We start from the raw sequence: 25,180 nt of genomic DNA, 5'->3' as shown, positions 1-25,180 counted from the left end.
AGCGCTTGCTTGTTCCAGCTGTTCATGGACAGGTGCCTATTTTGTATGCACTCCACAACTGTTAAAGTTCATCATCCATAACAATGCTCAGAGCGCTTGCTTGTTCCAGCTGTTCATGGACAGGTGCCTATTTTGTATGCACTCCACAACTGTTAAAGTTCATCATCCTGAGTATTCCATCAGTCCATTAGCACCACAAAACTACTGAACAGTTACTGATCATTCGCTCAACCAAATATCAGCACAGAGTTTTAAGGCAAGTTTTTTGTGGAATCAGGGTTTTATGGAAAGAATTTTGTGGAATCAGTGTTTTATGGGGGAAATTTGTGGAATCAGTGTTTCAAAGGGAAAAGCAATGTATTATGGGGATAAATTCGAGGAATTAGTGTTTTATGGGGGAAATTTGTGGAATCAGTGTTTCAAAGGGAAAATCAATGTATTATGGGGATAAATACGAGGAATTAGTGTTTTATGGGCATAATTTTGTGGAATCAGTGTTTTATGGGGATAATTTCTTGGAATCTGTTTATGGGGTTAATTTTGTGGTTTTATTGTTTAAAGGGAGATTTGTGGAATCAGCATTGTCATGGGAGAATCAGTGTTTTAAGGGAAGAATTTGTGAAATCTGTGTTTTATGGGGAGAAATTTGTGGAATCAATGTTTTATGGGGAGAATTTTGTGAAATCTATGTTTTATGGGGAGAATTTTATGGAATCTATGTTTAATGGGGAGAATTTTGTGGAATCTATGTTTAATGGGGAGAATTTTGTGGAATCTATGTTTTATGGGGAGAATTTTGTGGAATCTGTTTTATGGGGAGAATTTTATGGAATCTCTGTTTTATGGGGAGAATTTTGTGAAATCAAAAGTTTTATGGGGAGAATTAGAATCAATGTTTTGATAGGAGAATTTTAAGGAATCAATATTTATGGGGAGAATATTGTGGAATCAGTGTTTTATGGGGAGAATGTGTGTATTCAATGTTTCATGGGGAGAATTTGTGGAATCAGTGTTTTACGGGGATAATTTGTGGAATCAATGTTTTATTGGGAGAATTTGTGGAATCAATGTTTCCTGGAGAGAATTTTGTGGAATCAATGTTTCATGGAGAGAATTTTGTGGAATCAATGTTTTGTGGGGAGATTTGTGGAATCAATGTTTCATGGAGAGTATTGTGTGGAATCAATGTTTTGTGGGGAGATTCGTGGAATCAATGTTTCATGGAGAGATTTTTGTGGAATCAATGTTTTGTGGTGAGATTTGTGGAATCAATGTTTCATGGAGAGAATTTTGTGGAATCAATGTTTCATGGAGAGAATTTTTGTGGAATCAATGTTTCATGGAGAGAATTTTGTGGAATCAATGTTTCATGGAGAGAATTTTGTTAAATCAATGTTTTGTGGGGAGATTTGAGGAATCAATGTTTTGTGGGGAGATTTGTGGAATCAATGTTTCATGGAGAGAATTTTGTGGAATCTGTGTTTCATGGAGAGAATTTTGTGGAATTAATGTTTTGTGGGGAGATTTGTGGAATCAATGTTTCATGGAGAGAATTTTGTGGAATCAATGTTTCATGGAGAGAATTTTGTTGAATCAATGTTTCATGGAGAGAATTTTGTGGAATCAATGTTTTGTGGGGAGATTTGTGGAATCAATGTTTTATGGGGAGAATTTGTGGAATCTGTGTTTTATTGGGAGAATTTTGTGGAATCAATGTTTTATGAGGAGAATTTTGTGCAATCAATGTTTTATGGGGAGAATTTGTGGAATCTGTGTTTTATGGGGAGAATTTGTGGAATCTGTGTTTTATGGTGAGAATCCGTGAAGTATGGGGAGAAGTTAGTGGAATCAATGTTTTATGTGGAAAATTTTGTGCAATCAATGTTTTATGGGGAGAATTTGTGGAATCTGTGTTTTATAAGGAGAATTTGTGGAATCAATGTTTTATGGGGAGAAATTAGTATCTTAAACTGGCTGAAAAACTGAGGAAGGTCCATTTTTAGCCAAATTCATATTTTTCCTTATTAGTTTGACTATTTTTTCATGTAGACATTAATTCAAACTCGGACACATTTACTTTGTATGATTTGTATGTTCCCAGAAGTGTTGAAATTTTAACTATGCTCAGGTGGAGGAAAAAAACAACAGAAAAACACCACCTGACATACAAAGACTCCCTAGGCTAGGTGCAGAGCCATAAACTATGCAGGCACAGGCTTAAGGACTTGTTTAATGCCTTTAATAGATTTCTTACTAGCTAAGCACAAAATATCACCACCTGGTAGTAAATTGCAGGGTATTATCAATCCTGTCTTGTTGTTTTGAGGCCAAGGTCACTTATGGCCGTATAGCCATTTATTTTCATGATTGTCCAATGGATGGAATCATGCCAACAAACGTGTGAGGTTCTTGTTGTAATTTTTCATGCTCATCTGTTTTTCAAAGATTTTATGGGTCATTGATGTATCCGGGGGGTTAAGATATTCGAATGAAACTTGGAAAACACATTACTGGAGATATTATGCACATGTACAGCAAGGCCCATAACTCTGGCTTTAGTTATTATTTTGTTATGACAATGCTCGACTGAAAAAATAGACAAGCCTACCCCTTGTCTTACTTGTATGTGAAATAATCTTAACTTGAACATCACGCATTTAATTTCCAAGAAAGAATAAACACCTGGGAACAGCAAAAATAAAAGAAGTTTCTTTGTTTATTACTTTGTAATGTACATTTTAATATATTAAACTTGCATTATATACAAATTATGACGATGAAATGTACAATAACAATTGTCATTGTAAGAATTGACAACATAATTAATGGCAGAAGTTATTTCCATGACATTTTCAAGCATTGTTCATCATCCAGAACTCGTCCATAACGTAAAACATTAAAAACCCTCAGGGCTATTCCATTTAAACATATAACCCCCGGGGGGAAGGCACTACAGAAGCAAATTTATCCTTTTGGGGTCCAAATTAGTGAAAAAAGACACCCACCCATATACTATTTAAATAATTGCCTCCCCCCCCCCCCCCCCCCCCCCCGGGGGTTATATGTTTTACTGGAACAGCCCTCACTATTAACAAGTCGGCTAGAAATATTTGAAAAAGTCAAGGCAATAAAAAATAAGCATTCATTAACAACATTCATCAACAATTATTTTAAGATTTTTTATTTCCAAATTTACACAAACAGACAAGTTCATAGTTATATAACAATTCATAATGTAATTGCCAACCAGTTATTGATTGGTTGATTTCACAATGAAATAACGTCACTGACCAATAGCACACTGGTTGGCTACTATACATATGAATACATGTAAACTAAAACATTTTATGTGTCTGTTCCTTTCTTGACACATTTATTGGGGGTATTTATGAATGTTTGACAAGGTTTGTGTATTACATTTTTTACTGACTTAGCAATTTCAAATCAAAATATTAAAAAAAAATGAAAGAAATAGAACCAATTTTTAGCCGATTTCTGTGAGTGAGGTTGGTCAAGCATAGTCAAAATGGGCAAAAACCTGCAAATTGTCTGATTTAATAACCCCTGGCCCCAATTTCTCAAAACTTCTTAAGTCCCTTATAACAGGATTAAGCTAAACTCACTATTTTTATTGTTCTATAACATGCGTTATATTTACTTCTTTAAGAGTTTTTAGAAATTATATAAGGAAAATCTGTATGCTAATTAGAAGAAACCATTGTTCATTTATCACAATCTATTGTTAGTATGTATTTTGGCTAATTGAAATAAGCGACTTAAGCCTGTTAAGCTTAAGAAGTTTCGAGAAATTGGGGCCTGGTCTATAGGCAATACAAAAGTTATTGGCAGAAAGGTCAATGAAAACTGTCAATCTTCCTTCCTTCTTGAATCTCTTGTAATGAATTCCAAAGAATGTCTAATAAACTTTCTAAAATTTATGTTAATTTTAAACATACCAGAATTTTAAAGTTAAAGTACTTATAAGATCAGAGCGATATTGAGCCAATGGGTTTGACTGTATATCAAGTTTGCTTTTATTAAGATTGTAATTCAGGTTAAGGTTTTGTTGTATTTGTTAGGGGCAATGACAGAACAGTTAGTCAATAACAAAAATGCCTACAACACGTGAAAAAAACACTCAACTAGATTGCACTATGAGAGATAACAAAATGTGAGAAGTAACAAAAAACTGATACATACATGTAAAATACTTTCGGCAATTCACATAATTTATATCCTAATACTTAAATTCTTGAAAAATAAAGTTGTTACAAAGTTAACATTTTGGATAATAAAATGCAAATAAATGTTTCAAGAGGAATTTTTATGCCTTACGATGGTTTATAGAATTTTATCAGTGGATATAAGTGATATCTCATTGTTTTGAAACAGTGAAATACCATTTCAGTGCCTTTCATGAAAATATTACTTTCAGTGTTCACTGGATGAAATATACAATTTCCCGAGGAATATATCACTGTTTAGAAAGAGAGAAAAAACATTTAAGTGCTATTCATGTAAATATTACTTTTGGTGCTCACTGGATGGAATATAAAATATATATCACTGAAACAAACAATAATCCTTTATATCTTATTCCATAAACCAGTAAGGCTTTTTTTCCATTTAAAATTTGCAAAGAGCAACTATGTCGCATATATTTATTTATATTCATATGAAAATACAAACTATGTTTTTAAAATGCATGTAAAATGCTGAATATCAGCGCCTTTTCAATACCATTCACAAGATGGATAAATCAATGTCATACAAAATAATATAAAAGCATACAGTCTTTATAATTGCAAACTAAAATGAATGACATGTTAAGACATTCTTGTGGTCAAACTTGCATACACATATTTGCACAGAAAAATAACAGCTTTTACTTTTAATGGCTGTTATTTGTTCACAACCTTTTGAAACAAGGTTTCAATCAATCTAATAATTTACACAAAATGAAGATATTTGACCTTTAAATATGAGAATTTTGGATGTCTTGAAACCCCATAACATTTATGCATTATTTGAAAGGCTGATACAGAAAATGAAAAAAAAAAGTACCGAAAATATAATTTATTTATTTTTGACCTTCAAAGATTGCAGAATAGGTCAAATTACATCTGACAAAAAGAGTAAATATTCAAACATTTATTTCTTTATGAATACCTTTGGTCATTTATTAAACGTATAAGTACTCAGCAAACATGCCTTTCAAATGATACCAACATTAAAGATGCACTCTTACTCCCAAATAAGATTTACCACAATGAATAATATTGTTTTAATATTCCAAAAAGGATGAGTAAATGTCGAAAACAATGGTCTTTATGAAGGGTACCGAGTGAAATTTGAAATAAATGAGCATTTAACACTGTATTTCTACCATATGTGGCTATAATAGACCACAGTAAATCTTTTAGCATTCACCACTCAGTTAATATTTTTGCGCTTTCTGCTATTGAATTCACGACTACAAGCGTGTTATCAGTAATTAATATTTTCCATGAATGAATTATTTAGTAAGTAGCGTAAGATTTATCAGTCAAAAGTGATGTTTCTTCAACATGTTTATATATTGATTTCGAATAAGAGTATCACTTTAAATTGGGGTCCCCAGGAGTTTAACAATATTGTAAATCATAGTGTGGGTCAGATTCATGAACATCTATTGTCTCATATAAAAAACTATAACAAACATTTTCCATCTCACAATTACATTAAATTCCTAAAACTTGGCAAAGTTAATGTACATTAGGTAACAAATGCAGTTTCCCTGCAGACAGACTTGTTTGTTTATTTTAATTTTAAAATCTTAAATTACAATAATGATATTTTCACCTTGCATCCGCAAAGTCTGAACAGTTTGCATTAATTATATAAAAAGATATAGAAATACTTCTAGTTTAAATGAATGCGTAATGCAGAATCCTTTTATGTAAATAAATTTCCATTTAATATTCTTACCTGTAAATGTAACAATGCAAGAGAAAACTATCAACAAATTATGTAAATATATCATCATCTTTATGCTAGAAATCAATAACAGATTCCAGAACATTCTTTTTAGTGATTCTGGAGCCAAATTTCCCCTCCAAATTTCACAACCTAAAAAGTATAGATTTTCCCCCAATTCTGTGTTAAAATTCCCATTTAAAAAAATCAAAATCAAATCAGTCTTCACGCTATTTTTATTTGATTAATGTGAATTTTATTTCAGTTGTAACACCATATTTTCATTAAGAATATGAAATATTAGTTTAATTTTAAAATCCCCTTTTTGACAACATTCCCCTTTCAAAGTGCCCTAGCCCATTCCCCCTAAAACTGAAAGACAGCCCTGGCTTTTGTTTCTATATTCAGCTATTGAATTCTTGCACTAGGGTGATGACATCTTTGACAAAGAGTTGACAAAGCAATTGAGGTAAAGATGAGAAGTTTACTAAAACAACAACGATAACAACAACAGCATACCGTCACACATAAAGAAAGACAGACGTAAAGAGGATGTTAAGTAAGCAACATGTTAGAGGTTTTTATCACAAACATACTATACAAAGTAAGGATGTTGTATGCAGTCTAATTATCTTGACATGCTGAGTTGCGGAAAGACATCAACTGTTATAAGTTTAATCAAGATATTTATAAATACAAGTGGCAGTTAACACAAGGATGTGAATGTTTGGACACAAAATCTGCTGAAAATGGGGTCACCACCATTAAACTTACAAAACGTTAAATCAATTTTTAACATTTCAGATTCTCATGCTTTTTAACATCAAGTTACTTATAATTGTATAATAATTCTACAAATAAATTTTGAAAACAGTGTGTATTCTGTCAAGAGAAAATTTTATCTAATAAAATCAAATGAATCCTACTAACCCATATCATATATACAATGTATCAGGGTTCTAACAGCTGTAAATTGTCATTCCTGAAAAATAGCTGCGGGTGTGCTTGAGTATGAGGGACTCAAGCCCAAAGCAGGATACAAGGGCTTAGACCCCTTTTAATATTGTTTCCAATGTCATCTTTATTCATTCCAAGGTACTTCCTACTGTTTTTTTATGCAAATGTCCGAGCAAAACGCTACCTTTACAACTTAATAATATTCTGATGTTAAAGGCCCTCAATCCTCAATCCTGAGTTTCAGGTTTAACCCTTGGGCCATAATTACAAACAGTCTAGACTCAGTAAACCCTTTGTATCAAATGGCAAAAGAATCTTTATAAAAAATTATTCATTCATTTTACCAAATTTTTTTACAAATCATTGTACAATTTCAAATAGTAATAAAATTCAGCAAATTTTGTCATCAATGCTATCTAGTAGGAAAGTTACAATGAAATGAAGATTTGCAGTTTTGCCACTTGAGTCTGAACTCGGAGTTGAGATTGTTTTTAATCATGGCCCCTGAACTTAGGAACCCATAACACAAGAAGACAGTTCTAAAAAAAGAACAACAATTTTAATTCTTTACTCAACATGTCAATTTAAGCAGACTGAATTTTCTTGTAAAAATAATGCCTTTTTCCATTTTGTTTTGCTTCATTCATTTATTTTAATGAAAGAAAATGTGTCGAGAAACACTATAAAAAAATGGAGAAATATTTAAAATAAAATAGAAACACAACATGATCAATTTCTGAATCAAAACTTTCACTAAATAAATTTGGTTCCTCTTGCAGACAACTACACCAACAATATGCTGAACTGAACCAGTAATAATAATGAGACATCTTGTGTGTTCACCAATTTTAACATCTGTACTCGAGATTAGCAAGTGCCCGCAACCTAAGCACTGGTAAAATACTTTCCGGGCTTGCTCAATTTCTAGACTTTAAAATAAGTTTGATGCCATTCAGAAGTATACGAATTTGGGTTGTTTATCAAGAAGACTATTTTTTGATTACTGGAATGAGCATAAAAAATCCCATCTTGGCAACCACAGTACTTAATTCTGTTATACTTCATAAATACAGTGGGACAACTAGGTTTTTCTTGAGCTTCTGTTAAAATGTTTTTGTAACGTACCACTTTTAAGATTATCTCATCTTTTTTTTAAATTATCTGATGTGATGATAAACAAAAAAATGAGTTCTTGTTCAAGCGGTCACAATATCAAAATATGTCTGTATTACAGATTAAAAAGATCTATAAAAACACAAATCACTGATCTTAACACTTTCATTTTGTAACATTTCATGCCATTTCTCTGTGATAATTTTTCTCTACCATTTCCTTTTTCAATCACAAAATCACATACAAAATATCCGTGTACATGTTTCACAATAGTATTGTTTGTATAAAGAATGTTATACAGAGTACACATTTCACAAGAGTTGCTGGTGGGATATAGGTTGTTGGTACATTGACTGTACCCCGGCTTGATTGCCATAGTCACTAGGGGCCATGTTCGAAGCTGGGCCCATGTTATGAACATACTGTGATTGTGAGGGAACTACATTCATACTCTGTGGCGTAGGAATATTTTGTTGTGAAGGAACTACATTTTGTTGGGGATGCGTCTGCTGGGGTAGTGAAGAGGGCTGGCTGTATCCTTGGTTTGGTCCTTGCATTGCAGAACTGAAACCAAAACACATACAGTTCAATAAATTGTTCACCATGCCTTTTTTAAATCAACAAATAACCTTTGAAAACTTAAGCTTTTTACTTTGTCATCAAATTAATAAAAGAAGACTTATGCAGTAGCACTGTAACAGAAGAGGTGGAAGGGAGGTAAGATGTTTTTAATGTGTTTTAGTAGATAGGTAGGTATGATTAATATGCTTTCGGCTTGACGGCCTGGACTGCTTGGCAAAAAATGTGGACACACATAGCACGGTGTTCATACTTAAGTCATAAACATTTTCTCTGTTTCATGTTAAATTTTGTTATATTTTGAAATAGCTAGAGCAAGAAGGCACAACTCAATGCCTATTTAAAATGGTGGAAATACAAGTATTTTTAAACAGTCGAAACTTATTGGCCTGATATATAAGGCTGCCTTAAATACTTCGAGCTTTGCGAATATCGATCCAAACAGGACTGCTATCATTGAGTTAAAAAAAATTGTTCTTTACATCGAGTTTGAGTCAACAAGGAAATCGAGCAAAGTGAAATCAAGCCAACCGGTTTCAACCATATGTGTAGAAACATTTTCATTACTGTACTGGTTCAATTTCCATAGCTCCTATTGATGTTAAAAGTCTATAAGCTAATATATGTATATTAACCTATTGTTGTAATTTTGACTAGAAGCTGTCGTGTACGTCTGAGGCTGTCCAGGTCCATAGCTCATCTGGCTTTGGGACATTTGTGGCATTTGACCTTGACTCATTGACGGCATTTGACCTTGACTCATTGATGGCATTTGACCTTGTGACATTTGTGGCATTTGACCTTGCATCATCTGACCCTGTGGCACATACTGGCTCCCATTGAACTGCTGCAAAAGATTTTAAAAACAAATTCAGACATCATAATACAGTCGAAACTTGCTATGTCGAACACTTGTTATCTTAATGTTCTGGTTAGGTCAAACTATTATTGAATGTGTTGGGTTAAGTTTAATAGACATGTTTTGTTTTTGGGTTATATCAAATTTTTGTTATCTCTAAGTACCGGTATGTTATTTTTTGAGGTCACAACAACATGACATAGCGAGTTTTGACTGTACATGTAATTCTGACAATGCTTACCATAATCAAACATGCTGCTAAATTCCAAATGCCAAATTGATTTTAAACTCTAACCCATAATGCAATTAAAGAAGGATTTACTGTAATTCATGAAAAAAACAAACAAATAAAATTTTAATATTGGCATTTATGATTCCAGTCCAGGGTCATTATTGAGGACGAGGGGAGGGAAGGGGGAGGGGTGAGGTTAACTGTGTACTGACCTGGCTTGACTGGCCAGGCGGCATTCCCATGGCTCCAGCGCTGTACCCAGACATGGTCTTGTACTGGAAGGGTAGAGGGGTCTCCTTCATCAGGTTGTGGTACATCTGGAGGGCCTCAAGCACCTTTGTGTTTATTCCACAAAGGTCTGCGTGCTTCCTGGAATGAGGGATTGGTGGATTAACTACTTGAAATCAACATCATAATCTATAATTTAATTGATACTATTAAAAATCCCTTCTGAAGACAATAAACAGCTTGTGTGCATTTTCCCGACTGACTCACAGAAATGAAATATTATATTATATAACCATGATTTCTACAATAAATACTATTGGCATAATAAATTATCATCATTATATATTTCTGATATTCAACTAGACTTGTAATAACTTGGTGTGACATCATCAATGAATAGCGTAAAAAATATGAAACTATATTTTTATGAATTTATTGCTTTAAATCATCCAATAAGTATTTGTGACACAAATATAATATCGTATGGGGGTCATCCAAGACTCGTATTTATAAATTTAAAATGAAATTTGTTCAATAAATTCTGTATTGAATGACCACTCTTATATACAATCGCAAACAATCGCATGATACTTACTTGTCAATTTTCTCCAGTTCTGCATCAATCAGCGGACCCATGGCCTTGCATTGTTCTGAAAGAAAAGATAGAATGGCCAAAATTAGCACAAGCCAGTACCAAGCCAGTAGGCCTAGGGCCAATATTAATTTACGTCTGGAATATGAGTTTTAACTTGGAACTAGCAAAAATGGACAGATCCAGTAAGTTGCAAAATGACAATAATGTCAAAAATAATATAACTGTTACAAATAATCTGTTCAACAATCAGGCACACATCTTTTGACAAAAATCACAGACCTTTGAAATATTTTATAAATGACTGAGTTCTGGGTCTTAAATGTAAATAGATGCCCTACACTGGTAAATGTGGTTTATTGGTACAGATGTCTGTCTCTCACCCTAGAGTTCTTGGGTTCGATCCCCACCAGGGGTACTTTCTCACGGCCTCTCAAAATTTACACCAGTACTAGTTTCTACCCAGAAAATGGTCTGGAGAGTGATTCTATAAGCGTTTTGTAGCAATCAAGCTAACAGACATTGGTATAAACTAAAACTAATACATAAAAGAGGGCTTTTTACACTGTTTTAATCCAAGCTGTATTCAAGATTCTTGATTCAAAGTCTAATCTTGAAGCTTGGATTTTCCCCTGTACTTCGAACACTTTATTCTCAAAAAACAAACTTTCAACTGTGGCATGTAACCCTCAGAGTTAGGCCGGGTCTCGTCCATGGGGTCGGGAATCCATATCTGCTGTAACACAGAGATATTTACCTTCTAACTGAAGCATCTCCACAGCGTCAGGCCGGGTCTCTCCTGTCGGGTCTGCATTCTGGATCTGCTGTAACATATCATCTATCTTCTCCTGAAAAATAACAACATAAACACACATTCACTTTAGCATTGGGACAACATATTTATCACACGTGTTACCTCTGCACTAAGCTAAACCCTGAAATTGCAAATAAATCGGCGGATTGTTCAGAACTTTGTTAATGTTGACAATGTAATTGGCTACATCATTGTTAAGGGCTATTCCATTTAAACATATAACCCCCGGGGGGGGGGGGGGGGGGGGGGGGGGGGGGGGGGGGGGGGGGGGGAGGCACTACTTCCCCCTACAGAAGCAAATTTACCTTTTCAGGGTCCAAATGAGCAAAAAAAGACACCCATCCATTGGCCATATACTATTTAAATAATTCCCTTCCCCCCGTGGGTTATATGTTTTACTGGAAAAGCCCTAAGTTTTAAATGCTTAATATTTGATGATGTTAGGAATAACAACAAGAACAAAAGAAACGTTTTTCTTAAATTTTGTCAAAAATACGGCAGATCACAAGTGTATCAATTAAATACACACATTCTGTTAGTTCAGAAAATAGTTACACCTAAACCTAGAAGGCTATATTGCACCTACCTCATCTATGTCGAGCTGCTCCGGAGCCTCTATTGTCTTAACCTCCACCTCCTCACTGAAACCAACCTTCTTCTTTGCTGCAAGGTAATATATACAGTCTCTTATTGGTTAATTAATGTCATGTGACAGTTATAATATAATATTTACCTCCAACCTTCTTCTTTATAGCAAGGAAAACATAAACATAAACCCTTAAAGAAACAACATGTCTTCATTGGTTGACTTAGGTACCCCTCGTTTTTCAGTAATAGCCAAGAATAACATCAAGTATATAGAGGATATTTGTTTATTTCAGTGTAGGATCGTATTTTATTTCACGAGTGTCATTAAAAAAACATATTTTCACGAGTGGCGAAGTGAAAATGTAGTTTTTTATGATCACGAGTGAAATTAAATACGATCTAACACTGAAATAAACAAATTTTCTGTTTCTTTTATGCTTATTTTCGGAGTTTTAATTTGTTTTTTATTTATTTCTGAATTACCCCCTTTTTTGAAAAGGGTGGGCTTTACGCCGCTACCCGTGGGGCGCCCCTCATGCATAATTATAGCTGTCTACTTTTCTACTTTCAGTTTGCTGAGAAATAGTTCTCTGCTATTCATTCTTAAAGCTTAATATTCGCTCGTTTTTTATTGCAAAGCTTTATGAACAGTAAACAATGAAGTATTAATAGTCCACATATGTTCCAAAAATAATGAAAACACTTTTTATTTTAGGATGGACATGAAAACATAACCAAATTACTACGCCGCTATTTAAAGAATGAAAATTTGGAAGGTCAAATGTGTAAGCAAAACAAATGTGGATACTCATTGGATTTTAACCATTTTTCTTAGTTTAACTTTAAGACTGCATGTACGCGTGTTTTTATAGTAAGTTAATATTCAGTCATCTTACTGTCAGAGACCAAATTTAAAATGTTTGTTTTCCAGATAAAGAGTAAATGCCACGCTAGTTTGTTGACACATTTTGAGGTGTGGGTGGGGTAAAAAATATTGGATCTATCTGTAAATTGTTGTGTGTATTCTCCAGGAAGCTCAATTTACGTACTCCAATGGTTAACAGTTCAAAATACATTTGAACGATGATATAAAATTTTATTTATGTTCGAACAGTTGTTTTTGTCTGTAATTTGTTTGGTATGAAAGCAAATGTTCGAACATTCAGCTTCAAAGATCAGTAAAATGTTTGATAAACAGGATAACCGGTAATAAACGGTAAGTTGTTAATTTCCAATTATATATTTATCTAAATTTATAAAACATTTCTTTTATATTTTTTTAGCATTTTTTGACATAATTTATTGAAGTCCAGTAGGCAAGTACATGTAACAACAAAGGAATTTAAAGTAGTTCTGAAAGTTGATATTTTCACTCCTTATATTGCAGTGAAAATATCAAATTGATATTTTCACTGTTGTTATTTCACTGGTTAAACCCCATATTTCATCGAAAAGCATGAAAGAAATCGCAGTACTTCAAATTTTTCCTTTAAAAAAAACAACAAAGGAGCAAAAATAAATAAATACTTTAGCATTAAATCTGCTTTGTGTCCTTCTCAGTTAAATCATGGCATCCATGCATACTAGTAAGTAGTGATGTTCAGATGATTGATTATAATCAAAAATTGACTGGTTGGGACTGAAATCAGCAACATTGGTTTTAGCCATAATCAATCATTGATTCAAACAGCGAGTTGTTTGTCTTCTTTCCTTTCGTTATTTGAGATAGGTTAATTTCTCCCAATTTTCTCCATTCAGATATACATTCAGTTGTTATATTTAAAACTATGGCCGAAAGCAACAACAACACTAAATAACTTCAAACATACACATGACATAAGCATAGTTGAGGATTACAAATTTGTGTATAAGAATTAAACTTTTATTAAGTTATTGTCAAAAACCGATAGTACTATCGAAAATCGGTTTCTTGAGTAGAACTAATTATCGATAGTCAAACTGGAACCGATTCCTAACACTACTAGTGAGTGTAATACATACTTTCTTCTGGCTCGACTGTCAGATCTGCGGTGACAAAATTGGCCGGGAACAGCCCTTCCCCACGCTGGTTGAACCCTTTCCACCAATTTGGATCACTGAGAATAGATAATAAATAACAATAATTCCACACACCTCAAAGTTAACTTAAACACATGACTTCCATTGCTCCATCCAGGCTTTGACAAAGCAGGGTGCTAGTATGAAAGGGCACTTTTGTGGCACATTAAATTTTTGAATTTTGGGGCTCTTGCAAGGGCCAATGTTCAATTTTTATTGAATATGTGTTGTAACTACTTTCATTACTATAATTGTTATGAATACCTTGTGTTATCTTTACTTAAGAGTATTCCATTAAAACATAACCCAGGGGGGGGAGGCAATTATTTAAATAGTATATTGGTGGTTGTCTTTTTTTGCTAATTAGACCCTGAAAGGGTAAATTTGCTTCTGAAGGGGGTGGTATTCTTTAAAAGTGCCTTCCCCCGGGGGTTATTTGTTTAAATGGAATAGCCCTTAGTGTCAAAATTATGTTGTTGTTTTCTTTTACTAATTTTTTAAAAATTGACTGTCAAACAAATAGTCACTGCAGGGTGTAGAAAAAGGCCGTATCTGACCCACTCTGCTGTTTATTTCGAGCTGGAGCACTGACGTCTATTCAAATAACCCACCTGTCATCCAGAACACTGATCAGCTCCCCCGACTTGAATGTCAATTCATTATCCTCTACAGCTTCAAAGTCATACAAGGCCCTCACCTGAAATAATCAAAAAGCATATTTTTTATACTATAAAATAAAAACTTATATACCAATTACCTATGCTTTGTGTACGTATGCTGAATAATTTCCCTTAAATTTCTTATTTATTTTTTTACAGTTTCAAAAACTCAAAATCCTTAAGAAATCAGTTTTGGAACCAAACACAGTTTATCATCAAAATGTACTGTTACTGACTTACTGTATATATCTTAATGTACATGCAGCAAACACGTCAAATTTAAAGCTCAGAGCATTATTAGCTTGAACCAAAATATTGTCATTTACAGTATTGTTTTGTTGAACCAACTGTGTAGCAGGTTATAGAGAAGGACTCATTAATGGGCTATAAATTTATTAATTGCTAGATTTTCTTCCCGACTTCTAACCTCTAATTTTACGCCACCCCTTAAATTTATGGACTCAAATAAAAATGTTAAATTAGATTCTTGATTTGCGTACTGTCTGTGAGCCACATGTATTCATACCTACAATGACGATGTGTTTCAATCGTGTATGAGATTCGTCTTAGATGCATATGGTCCCTTATGAGATTAGAAAGAGCATGAACACATATTCAACAGTAATCTAAGAAAAAACAAAAAATAAAATGTTACCCCCCCATCCCAATTTAAAAATAAAATTGGATGAAAATCTTGCAATTAATTTATATTGGCCCCCATCGAAACAAATTAGCAGAATATTTTGTAAGTTTTGTGTCATGTTCAAGTCTGAGAATAAGACTATCCGCTCTTAGCTTCTTTAAGGGTAAACATGTCTATAAACACATAATCCATGTAAAGGTATTCACTTAAAAGTAATTGAAAGATCAAAACTATGCCATCACTATTTTAACAACTACAATCAGAGTTTTTAAAAGACAGCAAATCACTATAAACAGACCTTTCTGACCTCCCGGACTCTTGGTGAAGATGATGAGCCTGAGGCCCCGAATGTGGTTGGGTACAGCCCGCTTGATGTCTTATGGCCAGTCTTTTCTTCTTGTAATGACAGTGCTATAGCTGGAAAAGAATTAAGTTAATTTGAAATATCATTGATGTTAACAAGGGTTATACCGTAGTCAGGTAGAGGACAACAGATGCCCTTTGTTTCTTCTACTACCGGCAGTCTATCGTTGAGCACTTTTCTTCTTGTAATTGACAGGGCAATAGCTGAAAGAGCCCTAAATTACATCGTAATTCAAATATCATACATGTTAACAAGGGTTATGTTCTAGTTGTGTAAAGGACACTGGACCGCTGGACATATTGTCTTTTACAACAACAGGGCTTTAGTTGCTCATCAAGTGAAAGGTTTTGATTAATAGGAATCTGGTTATATGACTGGTTATAAGACGATAGTGGTTATAAGACTCAGGCAAAAAACTCTGTGAACACTCGTAAAAAAAAACCTTTAAACCTATGTTATAGGTTATAGGACGCATTGAAAAAATGTTAAAATTGTCTGCCACCATTGGCCACTGTGTTTGTTGACAGTGACAAAAAAAAATTCGGGAAAATGGTGATGGTTTTAAACCATGCAATACTAATACAAAGCAAAATATTCTTTCTGACGGTGTATCGTAAATGATAACCTGTCGAGAATGATAAGTTTTGTAAAGTAAAAATCTTATATTGTACGAATTTGTTCCCAAAAATGACAACACCTGTTTAAGGTTTAAAGAATGTGGCAAAGTGCAAGTATATTGGCCATGATTTTAAGGTTCTCAGATGACGATTACTGATTATTATATTTACAATTGTATGGTATGTTCTCACCAGCCTAGACACAATCTTGGGAGTAAAATGCTATAATATGATAAGTCTGACCCATTTAAATACAAACCAGGCGCCTTTGATCTATCATGCTGTGACGTCATAAATTGTACCATTTTATCTGCAGCCGACAAATATGACACATTCCAATACATGTGTTAATAAGTTAAAATTTCGCAGGTGTCGTTGAATGGACTTAAATTAGGAGAAATAAATAGCCATTGATGATTGCAGATACATTTAAGTGACGATTTATGAAAGGTGTATTGAAACCTGCTAGTTAGTCTGCATGATATATTTATATGTAAAGCCTAATCGTAAGAACAACGTATGTTTTATTTTGGACATGGTAAACAATATCCAAAAATGTTATTTTAAAGGCAGAAATATGTGTCTCCTGTGATAAACAATGTGTTAGGACCGATAACCAGCTTTTGCCGATTAGAAGATATTGAGTGTTCATCATAGCGAAACAAAGCAGATGGTCGCCTTAACCCGATGTGTGTGATCTTGTCACTTTTATTAGGCTGTCATCAACAGACAATAAATCGGTCAGTCCTATACCATAATTACCGATTCTGATTCTATTATCTTCTCAATTTCAGTCTGAAATCGACCTCAGAAAAAAATGTCAAAAGCTTATTACTGGTTGTAAGACACAGGCATTTTTTACATCAAAATCTGAGGGAAAAAAGTGCATCAGTCATTTACGGTACGGTATGATATAAAAATATCAATTGTCACAGTCAATCTTAATTTTTCTGTTTTATTTGAATATCTTCACTTGAACCATTCCTGAGTCATAAACAGGCTGCCCCTGATGTGATGCTCATGATACAGAAATCACCATCAAGGATATCACTTACACACTTCCTCAACTTTTTTTTTGTTGATATTCATCATACAGATGTTTAAATGAAAATAAAGTTATGCAATACACATGTTTTAAACAATAAAACATGATAATGGAAGATATTGATTCCTCAACATTCATTAAATAGTCGGCAACCACAGTACTTAAGTCTGTTCTACTAAGGCCTAAAAAAAAATACATTTGGTTCGGGTAACCCGACCCTACCTACGGAATAGGCGCCGACCCTAACGTTTTTATAGTCAGTTTGAAAAAAAAAAAGGAAAAACTTTTTTTTTTTTTGCTTTTCAATATGTAGTTTAAAACCATAATTGCTTATATAGAAGATAACTTTAACACCATTCTCCAATGATGAAAATGACATTCTTATATATAGCCTAATAAAAAAAAAAATTAAAAAGCCTACCTACCCTACCTATTTTTGAAAAGGATGTAACCCTAACCAAACAATTATTTTTTTTAGGCCTAAATATATACCATGGGACGATTGACTGACAAAATTTCGAATTTCATGAATATGCATGAGGCGGGGTAGAGAACTCTTTCTTCCGATGAATTCGCATGTTACAATTAAATACACTTCAATAACCCTGTATTGTCAATAGCCTCCATAATAGGTGAGTGGTCTAGATTGCTGTCAAAACATATTGCAGTGAAAAAGGCAGCCTAGGTTCAATTCCAGCATTCGCCAGAATAAATTATCTTCGGAGAAAACGGAAGTATGAGCCCATGTGCATATTTCTACATTTGGTACTTTGCCTGACACAAATGATATATTTTTTAATATTTTCAGGATTGGGATTTTCAGTCCGTTATCATTCCTGTTACAAGTTTTGATTACCTTTCATCAAGTCATCTTCTTCTTGTTGGGATTGTGCCACATTTGGATCTGTACTCAACTTTACAGTTGTCTTTGGCTGAAATATGACAAAAGATACCACTTGTACAAAACTGGCCTAGCCAAATGTTAATTTATTGGTCAGTATTTATCTATTAATCTTACACATGTACCAACTGATTTTATTATACACCCATCGCAAATCCACACGCAAAACATGTTGTAAAATATGGAAGTCTGTATTCCATCCCACTTCTATAAAGCCGTATTCATGGTGTTGTCCAGTTACCATAGTGGTTAGCGCACTAAGTCTTGCTTGTCACGGGATTCAACACAGGTTTGATTCCCAGCCTGGGTGCATGTGCGTTTTGGTTTGTGGTCACCAAGCCACAGGGGGTTTATACTGGGTTATCCAGTTTTCCCCACAACACACGACCACACTCCGATTAATATCATGCCAAGGACGAAGAAGAATATAATTTTGTGATAGCTTATTTCACAATCATTATTAAAAAACATAACTAATCGTAGTGTTTATTCTAAGACATGTGATTGACTTGGCAGCTGAAGGGCAGAAACCATTTCTGTGATGGGTTTTGGGTGCGCTTTTGCCTCCAATGGGGTCAAAGGACATGAAGAACTATGCCCGAATAGCAAAACTAGCCTTTTAGAAGCACTTTTGAGGGCGTTTCAGAATTCAGATATGAAGCAAACTGGAGTGTCAATACAAACAACAAATAAAGTAACACCCAAAAGCAATCAATAAACCCTTTTTTTAATCTGTTAAAAAAAATTTGGTCCCTGTAGCCACTTACTAGTATTCCACAAATTTTAGCAGATACAAAGGCAAATCACATCCCTGATTTTGCCTAAAAATTAATGGTTCAATTCTCTACAAGTATATGGAAACACAAAAACTCACAGATGCATCTGGATCGGCAAAGTCTAACTTCTCTTTTTTAAGACTGTCATAGAAAGTCGGGATAAGACTGAAAAAGAAAACAGATAAACAAATTGAAATTGTGTCATGTTTAAGAAAAAGGGAAAAAAACTTTTAGTAAATTTTGTTTTCACAATTTTTGAAGAACCGGTATATACTTTTGCCAACATTTTGTACTCATTTTGTACGCTTAAAACACACAGTTAATAACTTACAAAGATTTAACAGTAGCTATCCCATACCTTCCATTTTTATGCTAGATATAAATCAACCTTTTGAAAATTTCTCTGACTATTTTGACTTATAAATGCAGTTGTCAAAATCAGCACAAGCCCGCAAATCATGCACTGGTAAAATGCTTTCAATGCTTGCTCAAATTCTTGGTTTTACACAGCAGGGCTTGTTCAAAATAGTAATGCCAAGCAGTAGTCTATGAAGTCAGGCTTGTTCATCCAAAAGACTAATATCTATGACTGATGAATGTCTTATAATTTCAGTGCATATCAATTGTTTAGTTAGTACGCATCCTTGGCTTCCCAGCTTATCAAAAACCTATATATGATACCCTGGGCATATTTATCTACGTAAATCTTGAATATTCATAAGCATTTTACGACCAATGAAATAGCTGATAACAAAAAGGAAAGAATCTTCTTTGTGAAGAGCTATCGGCATATTTAACAATATCCTGCCTAAAACAAATTGTTAGTTGTGATCTCATTGGATTATTTCGAACCAAGAATACATCTGTAACTTCTCGGCCATTTCTGCACCGCATGGGGTGTGTCTCATGCGACCGATCAAGCGGCTGGATTTCACCATATTAGTTTATTCAGGAGTATGAGATTTTTACAGCTGATTTGCCCAGGGTATCATATAGGTTAAGATATGCTTGGGTGCCGAGTATGGTTTGTACGCAGATAAAATAAATATTTGAGGTCACAATTTGAATTAAGAACTTGAATTAAGCTACCATACTTGTACATGACACTCAATACAGATGTGTCTACAGAAAATGAAAAATAGATTTATTATCAAGAAGAAACTTACTTGAGTGCTGCATCTTCTTTAAATTCCTTCATTTCAGCCCAAGTTTTGATCAGGAACTTTAATTTCTGTGCCACTCTTGGATGGGCCTAAAACAATAGATCAATAACATTCCTGATCTATTTTGTGTAGAGTTTTAGCTAAATAGATATAGAACGTTGCTACACCATGTCATTTTTTGAAAGCACCTTTCTACCATCATTGACACCAGCATGGGCACCCGATTGAATTCATAGAATTAAATAATTAAGACTGTCAAAAGATTCTTTTGTTGTGATTAAAAGTTATAATTTGATTATAAAATACATACAGATTCTACTTTTTTGGCAATTGAAATATAGCTTCAATAAGCACAATCCCTAACATTTTTTGTCAAGTTTATTATTTTAAACTTCTTCACAGCCTGATAATGGAAGTGCTTTTCTCGCTAAGCACCCTATCTCTCTTGGAGCAGTTTCATCCTGACCATGTTCCTACACTATTGTATATCTATAGATACATGTATAGGTTTTAAACGTTAAGGCCTAAAAAAAATAATTGTTTGGTTAGGGTTACATCCTTAAAAAAAATAGGTAGGGCAGGTAGGCTTTTTATTTTTTTTTTATTTTTTGTTTTTATTAGGTTTTATATAAGAAAATAATTTTCATCATTGGAGAATGGTGTTAAAGCTATCTTCTGTATAAGCATTTAAGGTTTAAACTTAATATTAAAAAGCAATTTAAAAAAAAAACGAGATTTTTTTTTTTTTTTTTAATTTTTCATTTTTTTTTTCAAACTGACTATAAAAACGGTAGGGTCGGCGCCTATTCCGTAGGTAGGGTCGGGTAACCCGATACAAATGTATTTTTTTTTTAGGCCTAAGTACAGAAAAAGTAATTTTAACATCACAATATATGGTAAAATGTATCTCAATGTTAAAGGTAATAAAAATGGTAAGACTTCTTTAACATTACACTAATGATCATGTTACATAAGCTCTGAAGAACTTTTATAGTCTACTTAATGGACATGATGACATACAGTTTTAAAATGGGTTATGTACACACGATTAGGAACGATTTATCTAACCCAGGTAGTATCAAATCAATCATCAAAGAGGCTTCAAATTGGGAATTGATCCCCACACTCTCTTATACAGGTTCAATACTCTAAGCACTCGGTCATCAACTAGAATATTAACAACAGCTGTCACAGAGACAGCGCGCTCGACTATTCCGCCGCTTTTCGATGTATGGATTGAAAAGTTTTGGGAAACATGCATGGATCACTGTCAGATTAGATTTCAATGCAATACATGATGTGCTGAGATATTTACATAAATTGAATGGAAAATATTTGAGGTGGTATGTAAACTTTAACGTAAATTCTAAGTAGAAAAAGGGGCATTTTTTTGTCAAAATGCTTGATAGAGTTACCTCCTCCTGTGTACAGATTGGGGGCATGATGGTGAACAAGTGTGCAAAGTTTAAAAGCCAGATGTCAATGGACTTTGAAAATATTTGAGGTGGTACAAAAACTCTTACAAAAACATAAACATAAGTGGTTACGCCGACGCTCGGGTGACTAGGATAGCTCTACTTATTCTTCGAATAGTCGAGCTAAAAAGGTAAAACTGAATCTGCATTACTACTAGTAGTAGGATGGGCTATAAATTCTTCTTTGCATACAATTATCTTCAAAAACACATTTGAATGTAAAGCTAATAAAAAATAGTAATAATAATAGTATTAATCAATCTTAAAGATTGCATTATTAAGTGTATTAAAAATTGATTATTAATTAAAATACAATTATTTACTTATTCCCTGGGTATAATGCTGTAATATTGACCAAAATATATTTAATGACCGAGGCTATAGACAAGGTCAATAATGATTTTGCAGTCAATATGAACTGCATCTTTCACAGCCAATAAGTAAATAACTGTTTTATAACATAATACCACATCATATGAATAATTATGATGTCATGTGATAAGCTAAATTTGTGGTCTATAAATAGACAATATGGCATTTTTATTCTGTATTTCAAAATTGAATAAAATGGTCTAATTATGGATGGTTTATTAATAGATCATGTAATAATAATCATAATTATTTTTAAATATTTCAATGTAGAACCACATATACACACCTTTTGATTGATGAGAGTTCGACACTCTGCTATGAAATCTCTAGAACAGATTTCAAGGTGGAATTCCCGCCCACAGTTGTTCACACAGGCATGGAGCATCTTAAACAGGAATTACAGAGATTAGGTCATTTTAATGATAATCCCAGTACATTTACATGTGTCAATTGCATAGAAGTTTTGATATGGAGAATGCAATTTTAGTGCTACTTTTACACAAGAACAAAACAATCAAAAAACCTCATGCAGAGTCAATTTACAACTTATGTTATTTTTATTAATAAGTCCAAGGTCTCCATTAAGAATTTGAAGTATGAACTTCCTGTCCATCAATTTTGTAAGTTTTTCACTGAAATGTGAAAGTTTAAGTTTCATAAATACAATAATTGTTTTTACTATTTTTCAACTAGTATGTTAAAATTTAGCATGAAAAATTCACACATTTATATTATAATAATTCATTTTACTTAGAGACTGATTGTAATTGTGACAATAAAAATAATATTGACACTCGTAAGGATGTGATATTTTGAACTTCTAAGCTTTCAACTTCAGGACTTTTCCTTAAAAAAATGGAAGTTTTGTACTTCCAAGGAATCACATATGGAAGTTTTAACCCATTTTGAGGGAGTATATAAGATATACTTCCTAACTTCCTTTAATGGAAGCCCTGATTAGTCAGAACAATTTTACATGCATAGTAACAAAATTGTGTATTGTCTTCCTTGTAGAATTAAACACTTTATTTACAATCTGTCAGATTCAATAACATTAAAACAAATTTATAACAAAAAAGTGACCCAGGAACCATTAAGAAACTATAGCTGAAATTTTAGCTTTGGCAAAAAGAAATTGTGAGTTTAGGGGAACATCTTGCCATAAACAGTAAGTCTTAATATAAAGATTTAAAATTATATACAATTAATTTAAACACACGCACACTCTTTTTATTTATTTTTTAACCGACAAACTATAAACTTGGCAGGTTGTGCGTTCTTTCTAAATACTATGTAGTCTAGATACCCAAACCAGGGGCTGATTTCTCAAAACTTCTGAAGCCTGACAGACTTAAGTAGCTTATTTTGTTTTTCAAAAGTTCTTGCTTTAAACTGATTTTGACACATAAAACAGAGTTTCTTTGTGATTGTATGATAAAATTTTCACAAATTATGGAAGAATAAAAATAATGAGTTAGCTTAATCATGATATAACAGACTTAAGAAGTTTCGAGAAATTGGCCCCAGAAGTGTTTATTAGGCCCTTCTTAAACTTACTGTGAGTGCCTGCATGGCAACAAAAGGAACTCTATGATTCAACCTCTTCACAATCGACCGTAAACAGTCTTTTGACCTGAAATAGCAAAAGAAATCAAGTCAATCATCAGCATCAAATGGAATGCTAGCATATCAGGAATATTGGAGCAGATGCATTCATATTCAAGTAAAAAAAAAGTGCATTTTAAAAGATATTCTTGAATTATTTCAGCGAAGGCACATTATAAAAACCTTCAAATGAGAAACGTGTTGTTAGGTCTTTGAAGTGGTTTGTGAAGAAAGCTATGATAGCTTATACTAAGTCACTATTGTTGGCACGATGTTGTGCGAGAGTGTGGCCATGTGTTGTGGGGGAAACCGCAGCAACTTGTCCAGCTTGGTGACCACTAACCAAACTCACATGCGCCCAGGCCGGTAATCAAACCCGAGACGCCTTGGTGAGAAGCAAGTGCCCTTACCACTGCGCTAACAGGACAACCAACAAATGGGTAGTTGTCCTAATACTCTGAATGCTGACATGCATGCTTGGTAGCATTCGTGCATAAACTTACACCAGCTGCATTTTTTAACACATAAAACGATAACTTTGTAAACATATAAATAAACAAAATGAGCCGTTAAATGAAGAAATAAACAAGCTCATTGTACTTGGTAAATTTGGCAAGTGCGCACCCAAGCCTTAATCAGAATACACTAGCCAATCAGCAAATGTGTCAAGTTTGGTTCTAAATACAGTACATTAGGGTTTCCAAACATATTCATATTTTCGGAGAATTGAATCATTTTCGACGAGCATCAGCATTTTGACCTTTATATTTTGCATTTCATTCGTTTAAAGACATAATTTTGGTGAACTTATATGGATTTAGAACACAACCAGTCCGTCCAGCTAGCTTTGGACATTGCTACACCGGACCATCTATCTACTAGTGAATGTCGTTCGGTCAGTCGTTGGTGTGAAAGCCTTAGTACTGTTCTAAGCCTTACCCATTGTTGTTTTTTACTTTGTCACATATGTCCATAATGAGACCCCAATCTTCCACCGTGTTCATTTCACTGGTGGCTTTTTCTGAAACAAATACAGGAACTATTAATTATATCAATCAAATAGGATGTAGCTAGCTTTGACATAGTCACTATTGTAGGGTTAAGCAAAACTGAACAAACCATGTTGCTTAACAATTTAAGTAGTTGACACTATACCTATCAATGTCTCCATATTATATGCGTTCAGTATTTACATAAACTACGTTAGATTAATGGTATAACAAAGGACATTTCTATGACTGAGCAAGTGTCACAAGATCAAAATTCATCGATCCGTTTATTTTTCGAAATACGCAATTTTATTAACAATATTCGGTCCGAATCATATCATTCACAATAATAACTTCTTATTAACTCACCAACATCAGGATCAAACGGCGTACTACTCGTAAAAAGAGGCATTTTGTCGAATGAATAATTATGCGTCAGATATTGTTATGATTTTTCACTTTTCACTGGGCATGCGCATGAGGAAGTGGAAATATTTATATCCGCCATTAGATGGTTCGTCTACTTTTACAAACGGTAATGAAATATGTCCAAAAGCATTCGGAACTCCTCGGCCATTTTTTCAAAAACAACTTTT

At 33.6% G+C, this 25,180-nt stretch overlaps 1 protein-coding gene across 1 annotated transcript; it reads right to left on the bottom strand.

Annotated features, from left to right (window-relative positions):
• Window positions 1–3,100: 3,100 nt before the first annotated feature.
• On the bottom strand, window positions 3,101–25,089 carry LOC128205826 (signal transducing adapter molecule 1-like). The gene is made up of 16 exons (XM_052907829.1): window positions 24,954–25,089; window positions 24,535–24,616; window positions 23,548–23,623; window positions 22,277–22,375; window positions 20,147–20,232; window positions 19,079–19,145; window positions 18,160–18,235; window positions 15,576–15,694; window positions 14,587–14,672; window positions 13,919–14,013; window positions 11,916–11,992; window positions 11,273–11,363; window positions 10,519–10,573; window positions 9,908–10,064; window positions 9,240–9,451; window positions 3,101–8,589 (listed from the first exon to the last, which is right to left on the bottom strand). Exons 1-16 carry the CDS (start codon window positions 24,994–24,996, stop codon window positions 8,337–8,339), a joined length of 1,674 nt encoding a protein of 557 aa, XP_052763789.1. The 5' UTR covers window positions 24,997–25,089; the 3' UTR covers window positions 3,101–8,336.
• Window positions 25,090–25,180: the final 91 nt, after the last annotated feature.

The sequence above is a fragment of the Mya arenaria genome, chromosome 10, assembly GCF_026914265.1.
Source record: "Mya arenaria isolate MELC-2E11 chromosome 10, ASM2691426v1".
Lineage (NCBI taxonomy): Eukaryota > Metazoa > Mollusca > Bivalvia > Myida > Myidae > Mya > Mya arenaria.
Note: the sequence above shows the minus strand (reverse complement) of the source record. Positions and strands in the feature narration are given on the sequence as shown.